Source organism: Oreochromis aureus, linkage group 22, assembly GCF_013358895.1.
Source record: "Oreochromis aureus strain Israel breed Guangdong linkage group 22, ZZ_aureus, whole genome shotgun sequence".
NCBI classification, from domain to species: Eukaryota; Metazoa; Chordata; class Actinopteri; order Cichliformes; family Cichlidae; genus Oreochromis; species Oreochromis aureus.
The window spans coordinates 18,399,156-18,422,464 of record NC_052962.1 but is presented as its reverse complement, the minus strand read 5'-3'; the positions used below and the strand labels follow the sequence as shown (position 1 = coordinate 18,422,464).

The window sequence follows — 23,309 nt, the reverse complement described above, 5'->3', positions numbered from 1 at the left end:
CAATTTCCACAGAGCTGCACTGTATTAGTGGAGTGAACATGCTGACGCTGTCCATGTTTTACTTTTAGGATAACAGAGGTTAGGCCAGCTGCATCAGAGCGCCCTCTAGCCGTGGAGGTGGAGAACACCTGCAAAGTTGTTTTTATACCTGAACCAATTAAAAAATGTAAAAAGCTCTGATATTTGTAACAGTCATACATTCAAATTGTAAATAAAAACAAATTACCAGTTTCAATAAAGAGGTGGAAGTAAAATTTGAATGCTTATCATGATCTTTTTATACTTTACATCAAATAACTGAGCTCTTTTTAATTAAAAGGCGGGCCTATTTAATTAAAAATAATGATGATTATTTTTATTCTGTGTTACTTTTTAATACTAATTAAATTTAACTTTTTATTTAATTTAATTAAACTGTTTTTAATGCAATTTTACCTTACAAAGATAATTGTTTTGTTATATTTTATTGAGTTATATAGTATTTTGTTAAACGTTGCATTTAGTGACTGGCTTTTCTAATAAATGAATTTCACAACCTGTGAAATAAATACATTTCATCTTATCTTATCTTAAAAAATAGGCCTATATGTATGTGCAAGGGATAGGAACTGGATCACTTGTATGTATAGGGGCGTGGATTTTAATGTACTGAAAAATAGGATTCTTATGACTTAAAACTACTGGGGGGATCGTTTTTTGGTTTTTCGTTTTCAGATTAAACTGACCAACACATGCTGGCCACATAATAATAATTTTATAATAACATGACGATTACTTAATTTCTGTACTATCTAGAAACTTTATTGGCACTGGTGTTTGACAAAGGACTCAGCCCAGACTACTTTGGGTGTGTATCTTTCAGGTGTGCCTGAAACAGGCTGCGTTACAGCAGAAACGCTCGTGGAGCTCACACGTTCCCTCTAAGCAAACCCGCAGGTTCGTGTCAGGTCACCCCCTCCGTCCCTTTTGGATTTAAAAAAAATAAATGTTATTAAAATTCTGCCTGTGCTGGTAAATGAGCCCCAATCAGTTAGGATTTGGTTTCTTTCTCCCTTCCTAAAATCCCTGCAAAAAGCCCACAATCAAAACAAATCGACCACGCGTGGTTTTCCCGCAGCAATGACGTCACGTCGCCCCTCCCCCTTCCCCGCAAGTAAACAGAAAACATTGAGGAAAGCGCTCGTGTCAGCCGCCACACGCGCGTCCGCTGCGGGAACCGTGCGGTGCAACGAGTGAAGGCGGACATCGGCCTAACAATTCCCGTGTGTTTTCAGCAAAGTTGGGCGATCCGCGGCCAGCTGACCGCCGATGAAGCGATGAAGGGAGAGGCGGAAGTGAAGTCACTTGACAGACCGTCCATGTTATTATTGTTATTTTGGTAGCCCTGTGATGAGACGGGCTGCTGGGGATCCGTTGGTCTTCGAGACGTCGAGTGTCAGCGCTGCCCCAGGCCGCCCAGGACCACCACCACCCTCACCCTCACCTCACTGACCCGGAGTACAGGAGCCTCGCTGGCGGCTCAGGGGGGGAGGTGGAGGCGGAGGAGGAGGAGGGTGTGAAGACCCAGCTTCAGCTCGGCTCCTACACTCCGACCGACCAAAAATAAAACGGCGACAAAAACAATAACCGTCAAACGACTCGAGTGGTTTCTGCGCGGCGTGTAGCTGGGACGTGCCGCCGCAGACATGAACGGTATCACCAAGGGCCGGTTCGAGGTATGACAGAGGGAGTGGACCACCAACGGTTAAAGTGTTTGTTTCTAGCAGACGTGGGAGTCATGGGCTTGTATAAGCAAAGTGTGCAAAGTGTGTGTGTCTCTGTGTGTCTGTTCGTGTGTGTTTGCGTGCGCGCGCGTGTGTGGTCGACCGTGCTCTGCTCCTAATTTTACACGCAGTCAGGAGCTGAGGCGTTTTGTTGGTCAAGGGTAATCCGAAATCCTGTTGTTGTCCTGCCGCACCACTAGACAGCGACAACATGGAGCTCAGGACTGCGGGACAGGAGGAGGAGGGCTGTGGCTGAGGATAGTCAATATATCAGGGCCGAGGCTGGCTGCCACTGGCGCCTGAGGTTACAGGCTTTCAGAGAGGGGGGGCTGCAGATGGAGAGGATGGATTGTTGTTAAATACACGCAATGAAAACACCTAAAGCCTCCTTAAAATACCTGTGATGGGCAGGTGCCACTACAGGTGGCCTTTGTGTTCAAGAAGTAATCAGACTTACATAGGATGGATGGTGTGTATCTCCACATCACTTTATCCATATTTACATGGCAATAAAAAGTAAAAGCACCAGAGCTTTCAGGATCATCATTTGAAGTTGTTGGGTTATTTAAAAAAAATTTTTAGTTGGATTCATGAGCAAGATGTGTGGTACTACTGGGTGTTATTACCCACGCCTGTGCAGCATTTTTGTGCTGTAGCAGGTTTGAGTAAAGCAACACATTTGCATTACTTCAGATATTACTGAATAATTGAGCCGTGATAATTTTATTAGAACACAAACTTTGATGTGAAAATTGTGGAGCTAAAAAAAAAGTACATCATGTGTAGTGTAAAACGTTATGTTTTACAAACCAAAGCATCTCCAAGTATTTGTATATTACTTTGTTCATAAACCTTTGCATACCTGTGGTACAATAATCACCATGTACTGCTGCATTAACACTTATGTACAAACCATAATCATCCCATCTGACTGGTTATGGCTGCCCATAGATGCAAGCCTTGTTTATTAGGAGTTATTATTCACACATTGCTGAGATGCTTTAGGGGTTGACTTGATGCTACTTGACGCCCTCAGTCAGGTGTTCACATTTTTGTCAGTAGTAGGAACATGTGTGCTGACGTGCGAGTGAATCAGAACAGACGGCGTTAGTAGCGCCCGTGTGTCTGTTGCCATATCAATGGATTTCTCAGCAGACTTATAAGCTTCTTAGCATGAAACCAGTGTACAGTGGAGAAGCAGGCTGGTGTGTCCAATTGAGAAGAAAGGGGAAGGGGGTCAACTAACAGACGAGTTGATGATCGAGTCCTTTTTATGCCTTTTGTTGTTGTTGTGTTGCAGGCCTAAAATTGAACGCAACACTCGATCCAAGTCTTAATTTCTTCATGGGCGTCTTTTTTTGACGTGCCATAGGCGTTTTAAACCAGATTTGCATGTTAGGCTTGTTGCACCCTCTCTAGGAATACTGAACATGACTTCAGAGAGGAGTTTCCTGTTTGGGAATGGTGCTCTTCCTGCATTGGGAGCAAGGGCACCAGAATGCTGAGGTGGGAACTCTGATAAGGATGATTATTGGAGTATCAGGTTGTTTTCTAAGTTGTTTTACTTGTTTTGACTGTAATGTAAAAGGATGAATTTGAATTTCTGGACATTTTTCAAACCTGATCTCATTACACAGTAAACCGTGTGTGTACCACAGAATGATATTATTGTTCTGTGAGTGCTCTATGTTAGCGTAATGCTGTGTGGAGCCCAGTGGGTTCCATCATGGCCTCCCTGTGTTCCTCAGACTGATGGAGGAGAGGTCAAAGGTGAGTGATGTGTTACAGATGTGGTTTGGATTTAAGGCTAAGTTAAGCTAGGGGGGGTTAGTCTAACTACCCCCCCCAGCTTTACAGAGACACTGAGTCAACATGCTGTCTGTTGACAGGTCAAATTGCCTGCCTGTCAGTCAGTACATGCTGATTTTTATTACCTTGATTTAATCAGGAAGCCCAGCAGAGGCCTGGTCAAGGTAGCAGCCTTCCACAGCAAATACCCATCCACAGGTCTCCTTCACTGCATTCCTTCTAATGCTATTAAATTCACCAATAGATATACGCATGTTTTAAGTTTGCAGTTAGTTTAATGTTACAGTTAATGACAGCATGCTTTACTCAACAGCCTCAGATGAGTGTGTAATGATGCATTATTCAGTACGAGGGCATGTGGGCCTCAGTGATGGCAGAGGTTTTTCTGGTATGTGTGACTTCAACAACACTTTTGTGTTGTTCCCTTAGCGATGTTAAAGTTCAAACCAGCTTAGTTAATCGTTTGCCGGACCTTGACTGGACCAACTCCCTCTCCTTTTCTTTTCTTTTTTTGACCCCACTTCCTTCTGAAATGGCCTGCATTTCCTCCCTCCTCCTCCCTCGTCTTCTTCCACTCTGATGACTTTTAGACGTGTTTTTCCAGTACTTCTTGACTGGAGCACGGCTCCTTTGGCTTGCCTTTGTCACTCAGTATCGTCTTCCTCACCTCTTCCCTCTCCTTTTGCTGCTTTCTCTTTCGAGGAGGTTGCGTCTGTTGTCGGGGGGGCTAGACTACAGCTGAGACATTTTCAGAATCAACCTTTGCTCGTCTCGTGCCTCTCCTCCTATCCCCTTTGTGTTCTCAGATTTCGGTGTTTGTGTTTGCGTGTTCAACAGCAGGGAGTCCCCCCTCATTAGCTACAGCTTCTGAGCCTTTGAGGATACAAGTGTATCACTGGCAGGATGCGTGTCTGCAGAGGCACAGTGGATGTGGGTGTTTGCCGTAATTTAAATTCATGGCTGAATGCAGCCCACCTGATCTCGAATGTTCTGCCTCTGTTCTTCACACAGAGAGGTTTGACTGGAATCACCTGCGAGTGTGCGTGTGTGTGTGTGTCCCACTCAGCAGATGGCCAGACATCCAGCGAGTAGACTAATTGAGATAAGCATGCCAACAAGCTGACCAGGCTAACAGAATTATAAGCTTGTAAGGAGGCGACATGGAAATCCAAATGCAGCTCTGGCATGTTTATTAGCATAGCTTACGGAAGCAGCAGCTGTAAACTGTGCAGGGGTCTATTTCTTTTCTTAAGTATAACGAGCTGGTGAAATAAAATTATGTGATTCCTGGGCTTAGTTTAGCTCTGTTTAGTGCAGCAATCTTGTGAGGATGATAATGTTTTCATATCACTGCACATCAACACACACACGCATAAAGACACTCACTCATTGTTACTGTTTATCTTATCTCTCGACAGGTGTTCTCAAACAGCGATGAAGCCCCCATTAATAAGAAGCTCCCCAAAGAGCTTCTTCTTAGGTAAGAATAATTATACCAGACACACAACATACAACACAACACACCCAGGGACAAGGGCTTAGGTCAGGGTTACTCATTAGCTCAAGCAGCCTGGAACGGTGTGTGTTTGCTCTGCCTCTGGCGGTGCTGTAGGTGCCTTTGTGTGTTTAGTATGATCTTTGTCAGCCACCAGCCTGAAATAAGGTTCTTTTAGCCGTGTATGACCTACAGACCAATATTTTGTCCCACAGCAGCTGCACATGACCCATTAATCTGACATCACTCGCGCAGTCACCCATGTTCATCCTTCACACTCGTTTATGTGGAATGGAAAGGGTTGCACCTGCATATATCTCTGCTGACACATGACACGCTGTGCACTCTGTGAAAGCTGCGTTTTTGTGTGCATGCGTGTGTGCACGCATGTGTGAAACACCCCTGGGCCTATGCAAACTGTATGTCTCTGTAAGTGAGCTATAAATAGTTTTGTCATAGCTGGTGGGGAATTCCGCAGTGCTCTGCTCTTCTGCTGGTCCATACGCGCTCCCAGCACGCCCATTATGACCAGCGCACTTCCACTGGTGGTCAGAAAAACATGTATTAGCCCTGCACTATGGGGGCCAGATGTGCCCCAATGGGCTGCAGTAAAAGACTGGAAGAGAGGGCCCCACATTTCATGCCACTCCCGAGGCTCATTGTTGGCTGCCCATAATACGCCACCAATTGGTACTGAGTGTGGACCAGAATGTTTCTCTAAGAAAAAACATGACTTTTAGCCACTGCTTTACTCACAAAGGATAACCACCTAGTTAATTTGGTAGAGATACTCTTCCTGATCCAGACCCCAAAGGATTTATGTCACTTTCCAAGCTTGAACCAGCGATCTTTTATTAGTTAGTCAAAATGTGTAGTTTCACTTCCATTTTACAGAGGTTTTGAATCAGTTGCTTTCTAGCAGCCACATATTTCGGACAGCGTAATAAAACATGTTCTGTGGGTCATGTTCTCCATAATAGTCATATTTGCCTGTATGTTGTTTGGCACATTATTGATAATAAACAATGCGGGCCCAAAGTGGGTATATGGGGCTGTGTGGGGGAGGGCAAATCCACACTTATACCATACGAAGCCCAACTGAGTGTATCCGCACAGGGCCAAATGCAATTTTGCCCTTTGGGTCCCTATATAAGTTATATATAATACCATTATAGGGCCCAGAGGGGCAAAACTGCAATGGATCACACAGGCTAACCTACATAGAGCCTACATGGGTTTTCTGTGGGCAACCCCATAGTCGGTATGCCACTAGAAAACCCTTAATAGGGGCCCCAAAGAACAAAACACCTGTCAGCCCTGTGTGGGCACACCCAATTGCCCCACAGCTCATCCACAACTACACAGCTTGGGCCCGCACCAGCATGTTTGCAGGGTTAGTGATCTGAATAAACTGATGTTAAGAGCTATATTTTTTAGCCTTTCTGGTTTATGGTTGGTCGTCCATACATTTTCTTAAAAAATTATCCAAATTAGGTCGCAGTGGTCGTTGGAGCCTCTCCCAGCTGTCATGGAGTGACAGGCAGGGTACACCATGGGCAGAGAGCCAAATGTGCTCACATTCATGCCTGTGGTTAATTTCTAATTACAGATTAACCCAAGATGCATATTTTATAACAGCTGCAGTATGCCACCATGTGTTACACGTTGGAAAATATGCAGCTCGTGGAGTAGTGGCTATTTATTTTGTTAATTTGTGTTCTTATTAGCGTTGCCGTTTATGTACAGAGCATCACTAGTGAGCAAGCCTGAATTGCCTGTGCAGCATTCTGCGTCTTAGTGGGTGCACTTGTAAACAGCCGTTATGTAGGCCAGCGCAGCGCAGATATAAACTGTGAAAACTGTGTGACATCCAAGAACCCTGTCTGACAGACAAGCCCTGGAGAGGGAGCGTTCGGGGTGGTTCACGGTCCTCTTACCCAGAAGCACTGACTCAGCACCCTCTCCACTACCACTAAATTCATGTCTGAGTTGTTGCCATGACAACCAGTCCCAGACTTTATGGCGAAGGCTCGACTCTCCCTTTTCTAGCCATGCTTGAAGGGCCGGGTGACAACAAATGGGAGTGTGCTTCATGAAAATCCTGTTATGTGCCTTGTCCGAAAAATAGGGACACCCAGGCAGGATCTGATAGAGTGATCCAAGGCTTTTCTCTTATTTCGTGCTCTGCATTCAAAGGCGCCCTTATTGCTTTCCTGTGTGTAGTAAAGTGGAAAAAGATACCATGCTCATGGTGTTGTTGCTCTGAATTTGTCTGTATTATGTCACGTCCTTCACTTTCTTTTGTGTGTCTTATGAGAAAACGTCCATGTCAGTGCTACCCTGCCGGTAATATGATCTATATGTGTTCAGCAGTCTCTCTCAGCTGGTACCAATTACAGACTTCAGATAGGTTAACAGGACTCACCAAATCAGATTGACTGATTGCTTCACTGTGAGTGTGAGTAATCGAGTTCTTCTGTGGTTACTAAGAGGCCTCTCTCACACACATAGTGGAAAGTCAGATTGTAGTTGATTAAAACGGGCAATCAATCATTGGTCAGCATCGCGGCCATTAACCAGTTATTAGGAAGGAGATCGATGTGCACGATCAGCTTGATTGGTCGGCCCCTTGGCTGCCAGCAACCACTCCAGGATCTGTGTACCCTGCGTGAGAGTGCATGGAAGTCGCATATACGTTGCTTTGTCTATTGTATGATGTTTGTACTCTGTGACACCAGACTCTTGTATAGATTATACAGACTCGTCCTGACATGCCCTGGCCTAACACACATCAAAACACACAGCCTTTGTCCGTGTCTGTTTGAAGGAAACAATGGCCAGCTCCTGTTTCCTAGGGTTAAAAGGGCAATCAGACCCCAGCTGCACTCAAAACTTTGGCACTAACAGCTCTCTTAACACCTCAGATTTTCTAAAGATTTTCCCTTTAAGTCACTTCTGTGAGATTTAACAGACCATTTTATCACAAGAACTGACAGGAGGTATTTGGCTTCGTTGTGTGTGTGTGTGTGTGTGTGTGTGTGTGTGTGTGTGTGTGTGTGTGTGTGTGTGTGTATGTGTATGTGTGCCCTTCTATACATGCTCATACTGTATCTCTGTCTGTACCGGCCTTTTGGTGGCCTTGCTTGTCTGAGTGCCAGAGATTACTCATTGGCAGATTAATGGATTGAGCTGACCCAGTAGCCTGCTGCATGTGGCCCTTTGTGGCTGACCAGCCCATAGCTCAAACACTCCCTGTCTATGGGCCTACCAGCCAAACACCACAGATTGTTCTGTTCCCTACAGACATAAGAAAAAAAACATACTTTCACTAGCAGCAAAGAAAGAATAAGGTGTTCCAGCATGTGCTTGAGCAGAGCTCCTTATCTGAGTATGATCATATGATCACTGATATGAGAAAACCTCATGTTCCTCTGTGTCTCTCTTTCTAGAATATTCTCCTATTTAGATGTGGTGACACTGTGCCGGTGTGCCCAGGTGTCCAAGGTAAGCCCTCCCTTTCAACACCACATCCTAATTAAGACCTTACTATTAAAAAGGAGGTAAATCTGGTTTGTACTTACTGAATTCTCTAGAAAAGTGTATAATATGGTGCCCTCTGCTGGCTCTGTGTAAAGGGAACCACAGCCTAGCCACGGGGAACTGCAGCTTAAAGTGATTTATAAAATGATCTGTGGGAATTATCATTACAAGCCACTGACTGAATGCAGAGTTTTTGGGGCAGCCTCTCATACCACAGCTTCAAATTAAACTTTTATTACCTGTGACAAAGCCCAAGGAAGGTTTTCTATTGCTATGTAACATGTAAACAAAACAAATATTATTATAATGGCAGTTTATCTCTTTCCTGTTAAATTTCATGTATTTATTTTACATCGGACTATCTTTAATTATGTAACTTCTTCAGTTTACAAAGACGCCAAAGAGAGAGGAGCAGGAAGCCCTCACATTAGATAGGTCAGGGACTGACAGTGGAGACTGTTTATGTGTACACAAACCCGTAGCTGCATGATGATTAAAAAAGTCACAGTTCACCTTCTTCCACCTCTGTCTGACCCATTTTTCTGTCTCTTTGCTCAACCTGTCTGTCACCCTCTCAGGCGTGGAACGTCCTGGCCCTAGATGGCAGCAACTGGCAGAAGATCGACTTGTTCAACTTCCAGACGGATATAGAGGTGAGGGTCGTGTTCATAAGAGAAAAAAATTAGGGAAGGGTTCGAGTTTTGAGCATTTCCTGCGTGTGTGTGTGTGTGTGGACGTGAGAGCTTGTTGAGTAGCATTATCTAGTCCAAGGCTTAGTGCTGGGTCAGTAGGCTTTGGTGCCGACTGTGACGTCACAGCTGATCCCCTGTCCCGTAGCCCAAGTCATATTACTCTCTCTGTCTGTCCGTCCGTGTATCCCTCAGGGCCGGGTGGTGGAGAACATTTCAAAGCGCTGTGGAGGCTTCCTGAGGCAGCTCAGCCTGAGGGGCTGCCTGAGCGTTGGAGACGCCTCGATGAAGTGAGAATACATTGACCCTCTGACATGCACCGTTATAATAAACGTGCTTCTGCTTTGATTTTTAGCAACAAACATCCTTTTGTTGGTTTGATTACTTCCGTTTTGGTCCCTGTGTGATTATATTTAAAGTTTCAGCCCCGTGTTTGCGTCTACATTCCCAGGGGACTCTGTGCAAAGAACTGTAATTCCCTTTAATTTTCCCTTTGCTCACTTTACTGTGCAAACATACAAAAAACGAACAAAACAAAAGAAAACCCCACGGGTGTTTAATTTTTATATCTTTATGAGATTGTTGGATCTCATAATGTATTTCTATCATCTCTGTAAGCAGCAGATTTAACCGATACTTTCTCTTCTTTGCAAAGCAAGGCTTTTTTGCTTTTTAATAGAAACATGTGAAAATGTCAGAAAGAAGTCCCCCCACCTCACTTCTTCCATGCTTCACCTGTTTTCCAGGACTTTTGCTCAGAACTGCAGAAACATCGAAGTGTTGAATCTTAACGGCTGCACTAAGATCACAGACAGCACCTGCCTCAGCCTCAGCAAGTTTTGCTCCAAACTCAAACACCTAGATCTCACTTCCTGCGTGTCCGTCAGCAACCACTCCCTCAAGGCCCTCAGGTAGCACCAACACACTTGTTTTCGCTGCGGTATTTAAATCACAAGTGCTCACCTGTCTTTAACTTGATATTTCTCTTTTATCGTGCAATGTGTGCGCATGCTCAGTGATGGCTGCAGAATGTTGGAGACGCTGAACTTGTCGTGGTGTGACCAGATCACGCGCGATGGCATCGAGGCCCTCGCTAGAGGTTGCGCTGGTTTACGAGCACTGTTCCTCAGAGGCTGCACACAGGTACGCACATTTATTTTCTTTATTTCAGGTTATTTTATGCCTTCTTTGGCCCTTTTAAAAGTAGTTCTACACCTTTGTATAATCAATTATCATATTATTACAAAAAAGCTCACCTAGTCATTATACAGTGTTAAAATAAAGCCTTTTAAAAAAGAGCTGATGGGATAGAAATTTGCTTGTTTCTTGGTATCCTCTTTTCCTGATGCCTGTGTAGAAGTAAAATGTGATCAGCTGGGGTTTTTTGTGTTATTTTTTTACCCAAGTCTTGTGTATGTATCTTTCTTGGAAAAATGCCATGAAATGTCCTAACCCTAACCCTATCCACACATTTGAGGGCTCACAGAGGACAGTAGTCACATGGGATGAGATTGTGTACCTCCGCCAAGGCTGAAACTTTCCTTCCACACCCCACATGAACTGAATCTAGTCTAGAAAGTGAAATTGGGGTTTATTTTATTTTAAATGAGTTGTTCACACGTATGGTTAGGTCTAGGAGTATTTGGACAATGACACCATTTTTTTCTGTCATTCTCCAAATACTCTGTACATCATCACAGTGGATTTTAAGTCAAGATGTGATTGAAGTGCAGACTTTCAGCTTTAATTCTTTAATGAAAACATCAATAGTATTAATAGTTTAGGAATTACTTCTGTTTCATACACAGTCACTCATTTTCAAAAGTAACTGAATGAACTATCATATTTCTAAATATGAGAATTGTTTTTTAATACTTGTATGTGAATGGCTGCCTGCACTAGATGCTCTCTGCCTTCGGTTTTGCATTTAATAACTGAAAAGCTGCTCTGCTGGGTGGAGATCAGGTGACTGACATGGCTACTGAAGAATATCCAATTTTGATTGTTGATTTGGCCTCTCCTGAAGTTTTTGCTGTCTCTTATAAGTTGTTTTTTTTTTATTTTCAGCCTCATGAAATCCTCATTTAAAATAAATAAACTGACATCTTTTTGGACCTTATATTGAGAATTCCAGTAAAAAGCTGCAAAATGCAACTTCAACACTTAGAATCAGCTCTTATGTGTTTATCTTGTCATGGAATAATGAGTGAACAGGCCTCACCTGTCCATGAAAATCTTTGTCAGTTAACTGTCCAATAACTTCCGAGCCTCTGAAAATGGGTGGGGCTGTATACAAACCTCTTTAATTTCCAACACTTAATAAATAATTGTGTTAAACCCCTTAAATTAAAGCTGAAAGTCTGAACTTCAGTCACATCTTGATTGTTTGACTTTAAATACTTTGCAGTTGTCTACAGAGTCAAAATACTTATGAGACATGTCTTGATTAATGATTTTTTTTTTAACCCAGCTGGACGACGGAGCATTGAAACACCTTCAGAAACACTGCCCAGAACTCACCACCATAAATATGCAGTCTTGCACAGTAAGACAAACATTTGGTTGTTGGATGCGGAGCGGGAGCAACTGATAATAATGCATGACTAAGGCTCTGCATGCCTTTTGTGTTTTTGTAATCAGTTTTTTTTTTTTATGTCTGTTGCCTCCAGCAAGTAACGGATGAAGGTTTGGTCAGTCTGTGCCGAGGATGCCACAAGCTGCAGAACCTCTGTGTGTCTGGCTGCAGTAACATCACTGATGCCTCTCTCACTGCACTGGGTCTCAACTGCCCCCGACTTAAGTAAGAAGCTCACACATCCGTCTCACAAGATTTCTCATACATCCAAGAAATATGACTGCTGTTGCTTCCAAAAAATGGTGTAAAATGATATGTATTTGAGGCTCTCAACCAAATTCAGCTATTAAAAAACAAATCAGGTAAAATATGAGACATTTTGTGCATAAGAAGTCTTATATTTTGCATCTGTTGACCAGTTCAGTGTGTTCTCCAGTGATCTTCATTATCCCTTCCTCAGACTAGCTGCTGCTATTCACAATGTTAAAAACACTCTTCCCAAACTTTGTGTCTGTCTGTCTAAGGATCCTTGAAGCTGCACGATGCTCCCATTTTACAGACGCTGGGTTCACTGTCCTGGCCCGAGTAAGTTTCATTTTGCTGTTTTGCTTATGTTTTCTTATCTCCTTTAGTTATGCCAGCCGTGTTCTGAGGTTAGTTAAAAACTTCTCTCACAAAACCTTTTGTTTGTCTTCACAGAATTGTCATGAGCTTGAAAAAATGGACTTAGAAGAATGTATTTTGGTAAGAGCATTTTAGTTCCCTCACCTACTCCCAAGATCATACGTCATCATACATGATTTTTGTCAAATGACGTTTGCCAAAAAGTAGAAGTTGTGACATAGAAGATGTGACAGAGTTCTGGGACTGAGAATGAGATATGATCACGATATCACATGTTTGCTAATGCTTGAACTGATCCTCTCAGCTGTCCCCAGACATGTGAGAACAGTACATTAATCAAGCTTGGCCTGTCCTCAGGTGACAGATAACACCCTGGTTCAGCTGTCAATCCACTGCCCTCGGCTTCAAGCACTGGTAAGCAAACAATGTCTGATACTGTACTGTACCAGCTTTTTTCTCAGCCCGTCTTCATTGCCGTGTGAGGTTTAATCTTTCTATTTGCGCATCTTTAACCCGATCTGCTGCACCTTGGGCAGTCCCTGTCCCACTGCGAGCTGATCACAGACGATGGCATCAGAGCTCTGAGCAGCAGTACCTGCGGCCAAGAGCGCCTCACCGTGGTAGAGCTGGACAACTGCCCCCTCATCACTGACGTGACCCTCGAGCACCTGAAGACCTGCCACCGTCTGGAGCGCATCGAGCTCTACGATTGTCAGCAGGTCACCCGGGCAGGCATCAAACGCATCAGGGTCAGTGGGCACGAAGGGAAAATACATGCTGCTTTTCAGCTCTTGTTGGGGATCGGAGCGGAGCTCTAAAAGAATCGCTTGACATTTTGAAAAATGTGCTTGTTAGCATTCTCGCTGAGAATTAGATGAAAAAATCAATACTACTCTCACTCACGATGTACACAAGCGGGTTGCATTTCTAAAAATATTTTACAGAAGGCAGTCCTGAGCATGTGCTTTTTCCTTGTCTTTCTGTTTTGTTTTTGGTTTTTTTTGTTTGTTTTATGGGGGAGGGGTTTGTACATTTTTGGTCTTTTGTATTAACACATCTCTCCCGCACACAGGCCCACCTTCCAGAGATCAAAGTCCATGCCTACTTTGCCCCCGTGACACCCCCTCCCTCTGTACATGGAGGTGGCCAGCGTCTGTGCCGCTGCTGCATCATCCTCTGACAGTGGAGGGCCAGGGGGGGCCACCTCTGTCTACAGGTCCTGCTGCTATGAGAAGGGGGCTGATGTCGGGTGGGGGGTGTGGGGTGGGGGAAATGGGGTAGGCATAGGGGAGAGAGGGGGCTGGACCCACTCACTGCTCCTGATCACTGATCAAAACACTGACCGATTGCCGCTGATCCCTGATCAGTTGAACCCGCCCCTTCTCTCTCCTCTTGCTCACCGATCAGCAGTGCAGCAGCCCCCCGGGTGACGGCGTGGCAGGGTGGAGGAAAGAACACGGATGGACGGAGTTTTTCTCTTTTTCTGTCTCTGTCTCGTTCTCTCTTTCTCATCGTGAAGACCAGAACAGGTTCTCCATTCCGCTCTGCTCTCCCTCACATCTCTGACTCCCCACCTGCGGGGGTAAAGGACTGCATCTGGACAGCTGCAGGTGGGGTGGGAGGGTGAAACAGTGAAACCACAGCGCTTCATGTTCAAACTTTAAAAAAAAAAAAAAAGATATTGTCATGTTGAACACTCTCTGTGGAGAGTTATCATCTCAGCCGATCACATGACACATCTACACGACCATCCTGTGATTCATTCTGCTTTGACCAATAGACGCACAGCACGGAGGCAGTGGAGCGCTGCACTGTGGGTAAAATCCACAGGTTCTTCTGGATACGAACAGTGAAGCTCTGGCACAGCTGGCTCAGCTTTGCAGTCCTGGAGAAAAAAAACAAAACAGGAAGTACAAAGTGGAACATGTGACATATTTGTGCATCTGGGAAACCTCTGTTGACATTTTAATTCTGTTTGTACAGAGAATGTTTTGCAATGGAGAGGGGGCAAAAAGATTTATGGCAACTCACTCAAAAATTGGAGAAAGCCAATATTTTTTTTTTGTTTGGTTTCTTTTTTCAGTGCTTATTGTAATTGTCCATGCCTGTCTATTCAGAGAGGAGGATACGCTTGTGTTTCTTTTTGAGATGTAAAAGGAAAAACTGTTGCTGTGTTACAAAAAAAAAGGACCTATGATTCAGACCCTTGGTGTCTAAAAGCATTATATTGACACTGTATGCTGCTGGGATGAGTGGCCTCTCCCATGTACTGCGTGGATACGTTAGCTCACAGGCCCTTATCCAATCCTCCTGTCAGTAGCCCTTGTGCTCTAGCTTCTACTCTACTACTTAAGCATTTGTTTACAACCTCAATTAGGTTAGCGGCCACAGACTAACTTGTTTACATGGGTAGGTTTCCAGTCCAACTGCTATTCAGACAGTTACTAAACTGATTCTGAATAGGTTAGTAACACTGATACAACTGTTTTTAAACTGGACTGTGACACCCACTATTCAGATTTATGCTGTGTCTGTCTGGATCAGGGCTGACGCTAGTGCAACTTTGCTTCAAAAGCAAAAAGGAAATTTGTTTAGAGATAAGTATGAGACTGTGAACAAAGGCACCTCAACTTTATTGACAATCACATGAATTTATGTACTTGGAGGTTAATTTAGTCTAGCTTTGTGTAAATGTTAATTTACAGATGATGTAGAAACATAAATGAATTGGCTGTCATCAAGACGTAAAGGATCACGTGAGTAATAATTTGCAATTAGTTTGTTATACAGGTCTATGTATGTAATTGATCCCTGACAAATTCTGGTTCATCTAATCCTACTAAACATATGTGATGGGGTAATTTGAAATGCAGAGATTGGAAATCCCGCCACACCCCACAAACCAACAGCTAATTTTACTCTATACAGGCACCCCTTTAGATCAACAGGATTTCAACATGATGTCTCGTCATGCCTGATTACACACGTACGGGGCATGAACACCATCATTTCACGCACTGAAAATGCAACAAAACAAAAGCAGCTTTTAATATCGTGTTAAACAAGAGACTGATAAGTGTCGTGTAGTGCCAAGTGCTCAAAGACTGGGGAGACTGGCAGGACAATGGATAGGACTGAAACAAGAGAGACCAGATGGAAGACTTGGATGGATTTGAGATACATAGCTGACTCGACTGGCTGTGATACTAATGCCCTGTTTGACAGCTGTTTTAACAGTTTTATGTTTAAGAAAAAGAAATAAATTTAAAAAATAAATAAATAAAGGTGACTAATAGTAACTGTGCTTCGTCTCTGCAGTGTGAGATTTTGTTTTGTATCTGAAAGACCTACTTCATAGTAAACTGTCGCAATTTGAATAGAGGCTGTGCAGCCGTGACGCCGCTAGATGTCAGCAGAGGGCCTTGTAGACAGCGGACACGCCCACACGTAAACAGTAATTTTGTTTATCGTTTCTAGAACAGAAAATAGAAATTAACCAGCCACAAGCAATGACAATATAAGTTAATAAGCGTATATATTTCCCTGTTTTAGTACGGATGTGGTTCACAGTGCACTTGTTCATTTTACATTTTACATCAGGCATTATGCAGGCTGGCTGTGCAGTGCCCGAAGACCCATCGGCCTGATCGTTGATCGGTTGCGCCTCCTGGTGAACTGCAGTCCCCGGCAACGCGCAGCTTTCAGCGCCTAATAACAGCTTTAACGGCAGCAGCGATTATTCCTGGGTTAAAGAGAAATCAGAGACCCCTGGACTGGAGCCGAGCTCTTGTTGTGGAAGTTTGGTGCAACTTTGCCCCGGACGGAGCTGACCATTGAACGTCTTTAAAGCCTGCGGTCATGGAATAGAGCGGCGGACTGAGGCCTGCGGATAACTGACGTTAGCTAGCTGAGCTAGCTTTTGTGAAGCTGTCCATATTTGTTTGGGTGGCCGTGCTAGCTTTCTATGTGCTATTTTTGTTAGCATAACAGCCAAGCATATTTGCTATTTTTTTCTGATGCGGTTATATTAAAGGAACCGGCTGAGGGCCACTGCGGTTATTCGTTTCCCGAAGTTTCGCCAAGTTTAAGTTCCCTCTGAGCTAACGGTATCTAATAAGGAAACCAGCCAGCTTCGTCTTTGTCGTAACGTATAAAGTGGAGGGATGATTTCTATGCTACATTGATCTATACAAATATATATTTTGCAAGGGATTGTACGTTGATGATTAAACATCAGTTAGGGGCAGTCCAGACTGCACGGTGTCTCTGTCCCTTGAAGGGTTTACACTTCCCATCTCGAGTCCTTTGCACCCCGTCCCACCGACCACTGTCTCCTGTCTCCGGCCGGCTTCAGAGGCTGGCCGCACGGCACTGAGTGCCCAATGGAGGAACATGACAACATGGACTATTTTTACCAGCAGGTACTGCAGAAAGATGTTACCCGCAGGTTGCAGGTCGGACAGGACCTTATTGACTATCTGAATGATCCGCATCGCTCCCCGGACGTAGAGCAGGACAAGCCCCGGCTGGACAAGACTATAGGCGAGTTAACGGGATGGGTGAACTCCAGCAATTTCAAGGTGAGAGAGCTTGAGCTGTCATCGTATGAGCCATTCCTTCGGCCTGTTCATGAATTGTTTTCCACTGGTTTGCCTGGCACCTGGGAAGAGACACCACTGAAATTTACTTAGATATTTTTCAAAAGATGATGTAAAACCTTTTAAAGACCTGTTAACGATATGAAGAAGACCCAAGTCTAATGTTTTGAGATTAACGTGTGCACCGGAAAATTCAAACAAAAGCGCTGGCAAGAAGCAGAAGGCTCTGTGATTCTTTATGACACCCAAGTTATCCTAATCCTGGAGCACAAGAGGCAGACATCTTTAAATGCAACCCAGGCATTGAGGAGTGCTTTTGAGGGGCATTCCTGTGGTTTGTTGGGTTTGTGCTGCTGTTTTGGTTGTGTGTGTCTGTGTTAAGGAGACCCATTGTCAGGACGGTAGACTGCTGGAGCATTGGATGAGATGGGGGAGGGGTTGGAAGATTCATTGTTATGATCCATGTTTTATTTTCTCTCTCTCTCCTTTGATCTCCTCTCTCTTCAAGATTTTCGCAGTATTTTCCTTGCTTAAGTCCTGGATTTTGTGTGTAATGTGCTGGTTTGCAGACAGAGTTAGGAATGTGACATTTCTGCCAGCAAATCACACCAGCCCAGACAGCAAGTCATAACAGCTGGAAATCCCTTTTAAAGCCATGCTGCAGTCTTACTCTCAAGTCACTTTTTGGACTGATTAGTTTCATCTGCACTGATATGCAGGACTCAGAAAGTCTGTAAGAGTGTGGAAATTGTGTGTTCAGCGTAAGGAAGCATCTGAACCTCTTGAAGAGAGTTTTAATTTGACAACACTCAGCTAGAAAAAGAAAGTGTTCTGGACTTTGTCATTTTGGTCTTGTGATCTTTTAAACACAACTTGTTATATTCATTTCCATTCAGTACCATGGAAACTTTAGGAATAGTGAAATCGCTATTGTGAGAAGCACTGTACAAAAACAGCTGTGGAGTTTTCACCAATTGTCCGCTTAGTATCCCTGATAGATGTTCAAAAAGAAAGCTTTTTATAAGCTGAATTTTTTGCTATTGTTAAAAATACTGAAGAGAAATGCTCAGTGAATGTTTTTGCATGGTGCTATAGCCTTTTTTTTTATCTCTTGTGGCTGTGATAAGCTAACATCTCTCTTTGTTCAGTTTTGTTCTTTTATGTAGATGACACAGCCAGTAACTCGAGCTCAGATCAGTCACTTTGCACTGATGTGCAAGTGAGTTGGGAGCCCCAGAGGCCTTCATACAGCAGGCTTTTAGCAATGCTCATGATCTCTCTGTTGGGTAGAAGGCCTTAAGCTGTAAGCAACATGCTGAGTCAGCAGTTGCGGGTGGGGGGGGGGTGATAAAGAGTTGAAGAGAGGAGATGAATACAGGAGGCATTAAAGGAAACAAGAACTAGAGTCAGACACACGCTACGCGTGAGTGGAAAACACAACTCAAGACCCACAAATAAATTTCAGAGATACTCATCTTTCAGGCACAAAGAGTGTCACACTCAAGTGCCTCTTAGTAATGGAAAAAATATTCTGTTTCTTGGCTGCGGTTGTGTGCCCTTCACTGTTTCCTTTTCTTATTGATCAGTTCAATAATGTCATCTTTTTCCTCTTCTGCTTCTTCTCTGTGTGTGTGTTTGTGTGGACAGAATAGCAAATCAACTTTGCTCACACAAGAGTACAGAAGCTAGAGAGCCTATAGAAGAGAGAATATTAATATTGCACGCTGCCTTTATGGAGAGCAGGTCCATATGACCCATCACTGCTCAAACTGATCCACACTCCTCTGTCCAAACACTTTGATTTGTGTAATTGTGTCTAATGGAGTGTAAGAGATGCCACACACTAAAGGTTGCGTTGATAAGATAAGAAAAGCTTAATTTACCCCAACTTTGTAAAAATAAAGTTAAGTACAACAGGCAAATACGTTTAATAGGTGGAATAGTATGTAGCGAAAATTAAAATACTATATGGTATAACAAACATCTCGATACGATAAACAGTAAAATAAGATAAGTATACATTTAAATATAATGATAATAATAATAATGATAATAATAACAATAATAATAATATATTATATCTACTTATGATATACAGTCTATGCTTTAGGATAGACACCTACAGAAACATAACCACAGTCTACAGTTAGAATAAGGAATGGTATTTGGTAATGTTTAAGTAATACCTGTGTCATTATCAGTTTTGCTTAGAGGTTATAGGGAGCAGACCTACACAAGCAGTGACCTATGGGCCTGAGAAATGTTACTGATGTGGACCTCAAGAGCATGTTTGTGGTGTTTGTGTCTTCAAGATGCATTATCTGACAATTAATGTGGTTTGCTGTGTGATCAGTTCTGTTAGCATACAGTTTTCCAGGTTTAATAAATGAAACTCTGGACTAGAGCAGGGCGATATGACCAAAAATATTTATCACGATATACATTTGAAAATTTGTGATAACGATATAACTGACGATATAATTGACACTAGACAAAATACTTTACAACTCCTCAACTTTATTAGTGCAAAAAAAAAAAAAAAAAAAAAAAAAAAAATCAATGTATTTTCACTTAAACAAGCAGCTTTTTTAAGTGCATTAAAATAAATATAAAAAATTAACAGTGCAAATGCAAATCCTTGCTGACAGTTTAACCAAAAGGCATTTCCAGTGGAAATTGGCCGACATATCCTCAGCATAACCATGTATAATATCCACAAAACTTAGAAAGAGGTTATACACACACAATATGGTAATATTATGTTGAAGCACAGTACGTATCACTCCGCGAGGCGCCTGCCTACAATAGCCGTAATGCTCCGACAATCCATCAAGCGGTGTGGCTTCGTAGCTTAGCAAAGTCGTACTGAAACATCTGACAGATTTTCGAGCGCCGTGTACCACATAAAATCGTTTCCAGGTCAGTAAACACAACCAGAATTCATACATAAGGCACTGTCGATTTTCAGACAAATCAAAGGATTGATTTTAAGTGTGCCGTATTTTCCAAAAAACACGGTAATAACGATAGCCCACTAGCATGCTCTACCAAAAATAGTGCTTTGTTGTATATCTGACGGCCAAACCAGTTCCACACCACTGAAGTTGCAGCATTTTTACAAACCAGTTCTGGTTCATCCGTTTCATTCAAAGATCCACTTTCGCTCTTCTCATTCTGCGTCGCTGCCATGTGCGTATGTAAACAAAGGCTCTGCGCATGCGCGTTTTACCCATATTCTATCGCGATATTTCATTTTCTTATCGTTGCCCAACATTACACCGGTATTACCGTGAACGGTATGATATAGCCCAGCCCTACTCTGGACTTTTTGGCCTCGTCTAAGGCTATGTCCACATGTACACGGGTATTTTTGAAAACGGAGATTTTCCGTTTTCGTTTTAAAAAATAATCCCGTCCACACGTAAAGGCAGAAATGAAGGAAAACGCTGCTAGGAACATGCCAAAGCAGCAGGTGGCGCCATATTCCTAACCGTGTAGAAATGTTGGCCAATCAGAAGTCTAGAAGCCTCGGTGGGAAATAGTAAACAAAGCTGGGGCATAGAAGCAGAACCAAGTCGTATGTGTGGAGGGACAGTAACTGTGTGTGTATATGTAAGCATTTAAACACTGCAGAGAGTACAATTAACAGTAACAGTATTGTAGAAATTCATTTCACCGAAACAACAACATGGCGCACACTGTGACGTCAAAAAAGGCGCACACCTTTGACGCTGCGTTTTCTCCGTTTTTCTCGTCCACACGTAAATGCAAAAACGGAGTTTTAGAAAATATCCACCCTGGCCGGAGTTTTTAGAAATCTCCGTTTTCAGTGACCGAAAACGCCGTTTACGTGTGAACGAAAGGTGCAAACGCATAGAAAAATCTGCATTTTCAAAAATACCCGGATACGTGTGGACATAGCCTAAGAAATAAGTCCAGAAACAAGCAAGTGATGTTCTTGTGGCTTTGTCCATCTGTCATGTACAGTCTGTGGGCCTACACCAGTTTTTAACTTCATTGAACCCATTGTATTATATTTAAGCCTGAACACAGCGTCAATAGAAAATGCTTTTATCTGACTTCACTTTGCTGCCTTGAGTTTGACATCGCTGTCAACACATGTCAGATAGAGCTGCATGTATTGGTAAAGGAAATTATAAACTTGGAGATTTATGATTCAGATCCCTACTTGGGGCTGTCCAATTCAGATTTTTTTTTTGTTATTGTGCAATAAAATTATTTTTGTGTCGGCTTCTTCCTGCAGGTGCTTCACAGGAAACACCGTCCAGTGAAGGGAATTGATCACCGCTTTTTGTGGGAAGCAGCTGCAGGAACTGTTGAACTGTAGTCCATAACAGTAGCTTGGCTCTGAGGAGCAGGATCAGACAATGGTCTAAATCTGCTTCTGGGCCTTTTCTTTATTCTTTATAATCACTGGATTAATGGTTCAGAGTAGAGCTGCAGTTGCTTATTAGCTTGGTCAAATCCCGGTACATATGCGGTCTTTTCTATTGCCTTACCACTGTTCTCTGTTAAGAATTCATGTTATAATTTAAATGTAACTCGACCAGTGTGAGAAGATTCTAGAGCCAGCTGGTGTTGAGCATCTGTGCTTGATGAATAACTGAAACAGTCATTCATTTACCAAAAATTGTGAGCAGTTCTTAGCAGTTTCTATTAACTGTCTGTTCTATAATCTTATGGTTTGAGTGTCTGTTTTTATTTCTCTATGAGTGTTGGACACTTTTTTTTCTTCAGTCAAACACTCACTTTAACCCTTACTGGAATCCAGAGTAAAACCTGTACCTGGTATGCGTATTAGCAGGCTAAGCAGGCTGGGCCTTCACAAAGAGCCATTCATACTGCACTAAATATATTTGCAGTTTGTTTTTGTTTTTTTCTTTTCTCCAACATACCTCAGCTCCCCCGTCATTTTAAATCTTGTAATCTGGAGATACAGAAAATGTGTTGGTGTCAGTGCTACTAAAAAACATGCACAGGGTTTATTGTATAGGGTTTTTAAGTATTCTGGGGGCATACCTGACTTGAATCTTCTCAGAAATGAGGCTTTTTTTTTCTCCAGCATTTCCTCATGTCAAGTCCCTTCCTTCTCTCATACTCTGTCTTCTCCTCTGTCTCTCCCATTGAAGATGCCATATGGTTATGGGCACCAAGCTTGTTGGGGTGCTGAGTGGAAGAGGGGGATGGGAGGCCCAGGGGCTGTTTCCATCCTTTACCGTTTTCATCTTTTTCTTGGTGTTTTTCTTGTCTTTGCCACCCCCTTCCCTGTAAATTAGGTCAGTATGAGGGAGTCATCATATTGACCCAGGGCTTGTGTTTCTTCTCCAGGTGATTTTTGCTTTGTGTGTCATGACTTGGCCCTCATCCCCATTTCATGCTTTCCTCATCGCTCCCCTTTTTGTTTCTGTAGATACCTGCCTTTGCTCTTCCTTTGACTAAAATAGGGAAAAACTGCAGTCTGACTCCCCTACTGTGTCCAGAGTGTCATGTTTAATTTTTTTTTTTTTCACTTCAGTTTTTACCACAGCGCTGCCAAAACAAGCATTCCAGCAGCACAGCGCATGTGATCCTAGTCAGGACCACAGTGGAAAAACTCATCTCCACTGCTAGACACAACTCTGTATACCTTCCCCCTAAGAATCATATCGCAGGCCAGTTTTTCTTCTGCTTCTGAGGTGAATTAAAACACAGAGAGGCAGTGGAGAAGAGTTTGGAAGGACTATTAAAGGTGACTTTAGAGAACACAATCCTACACCAAAATAATGGTGCCATCACATTCTATTCCACATGTGACTTCAGTCATTATGTTTCTTTCCAGGATCATTTATAACCGGATTTTCAAAATGCAGATCTGTGTGCACCTCCATTAGCTGCAGTTATGCAGGTAGTTTAAAGAGGACACAGCTGACTGGGTGTTGCATAACCAAGAGTGCCGCAGCTGTTGACATGCAGTTATCTTTGAAACGGCAAGGTGTTAGCCATTAAACACGACACTCATTGTCTCGGTTTGAGCTCTGAGTTAACGACAGAATCTACATTACAATTCAAGCGTGTTTTGAGCCTTAGCCTGTCACCATTCATTAAGCATTTGTGTGATGAAATTATCACAGTCTTTATTGAGATCTTTTTTTGTTCCATGTTGGGGTTATCACCAAAACATAGAGGTTGCTCGAGTATCATCAGTTCTCAAAAGCA

General features: G+C 43.0%; 2 protein-coding genes across 32 annotated transcripts in view; both read left to right on the top strand.

Moving 5' to 3' along the window:
- Positions 1-1,160: 1,160 nt before the first annotated feature.
- On the top strand, positions 1,161-15,759 carry fbxl2 (F-box and leucine-rich repeat protein 2). Its single transcript, XM_031729451.2, has 14 exons — positions 1,161-1,715; positions 4,991-5,052; positions 8,517-8,571; positions 9,186-9,260; positions 9,492-9,586; positions 10,043-10,207; positions 10,313-10,439; positions 11,767-11,841; positions 11,966-12,096; positions 12,396-12,456; positions 12,571-12,615; positions 12,853-12,909; positions 13,032-13,244; positions 13,568-15,759. Exons 1-14 carry the CDS (start codon positions 1,686-1,688, stop codon positions 13,673-13,675), a joined length of 1,299 nt encoding a protein of 432 aa, XP_031585311.1. The 5' UTR covers positions 1,161-1,685; the 3' UTR covers positions 13,676-15,759.
- Positions 15,760-16,054: 295 nt separating this feature from the next.
- The window catches only part of clasp2 (cytoplasmic linker associated protein 2), a 62,800-nt gene continuing 55,545 nt past the window's right edge, over positions 16,055-23,309 (top strand). For 4 of the 31 annotated variants that reach the window (XM_031729332.2, XM_039605678.1, XM_031729351.2 and 1 more), the window contains exon 1: positions 16,070-17,075. In XM_031729332.2, the coding sequence (XP_031585192.1) occupies positions 16,878-17,075 (198 nt within the window). In that variant the 5' untranslated portion in view covers positions 16,070-16,877. Of the gene's footprint in view, positions 17,076-23,309 lie in introns of all 31 variants that reach the window. The other 27 variants (XM_039605670.1, XM_039605669.1, XM_039605661.1 and 24 more) reach the window with 15 other exon arrangements.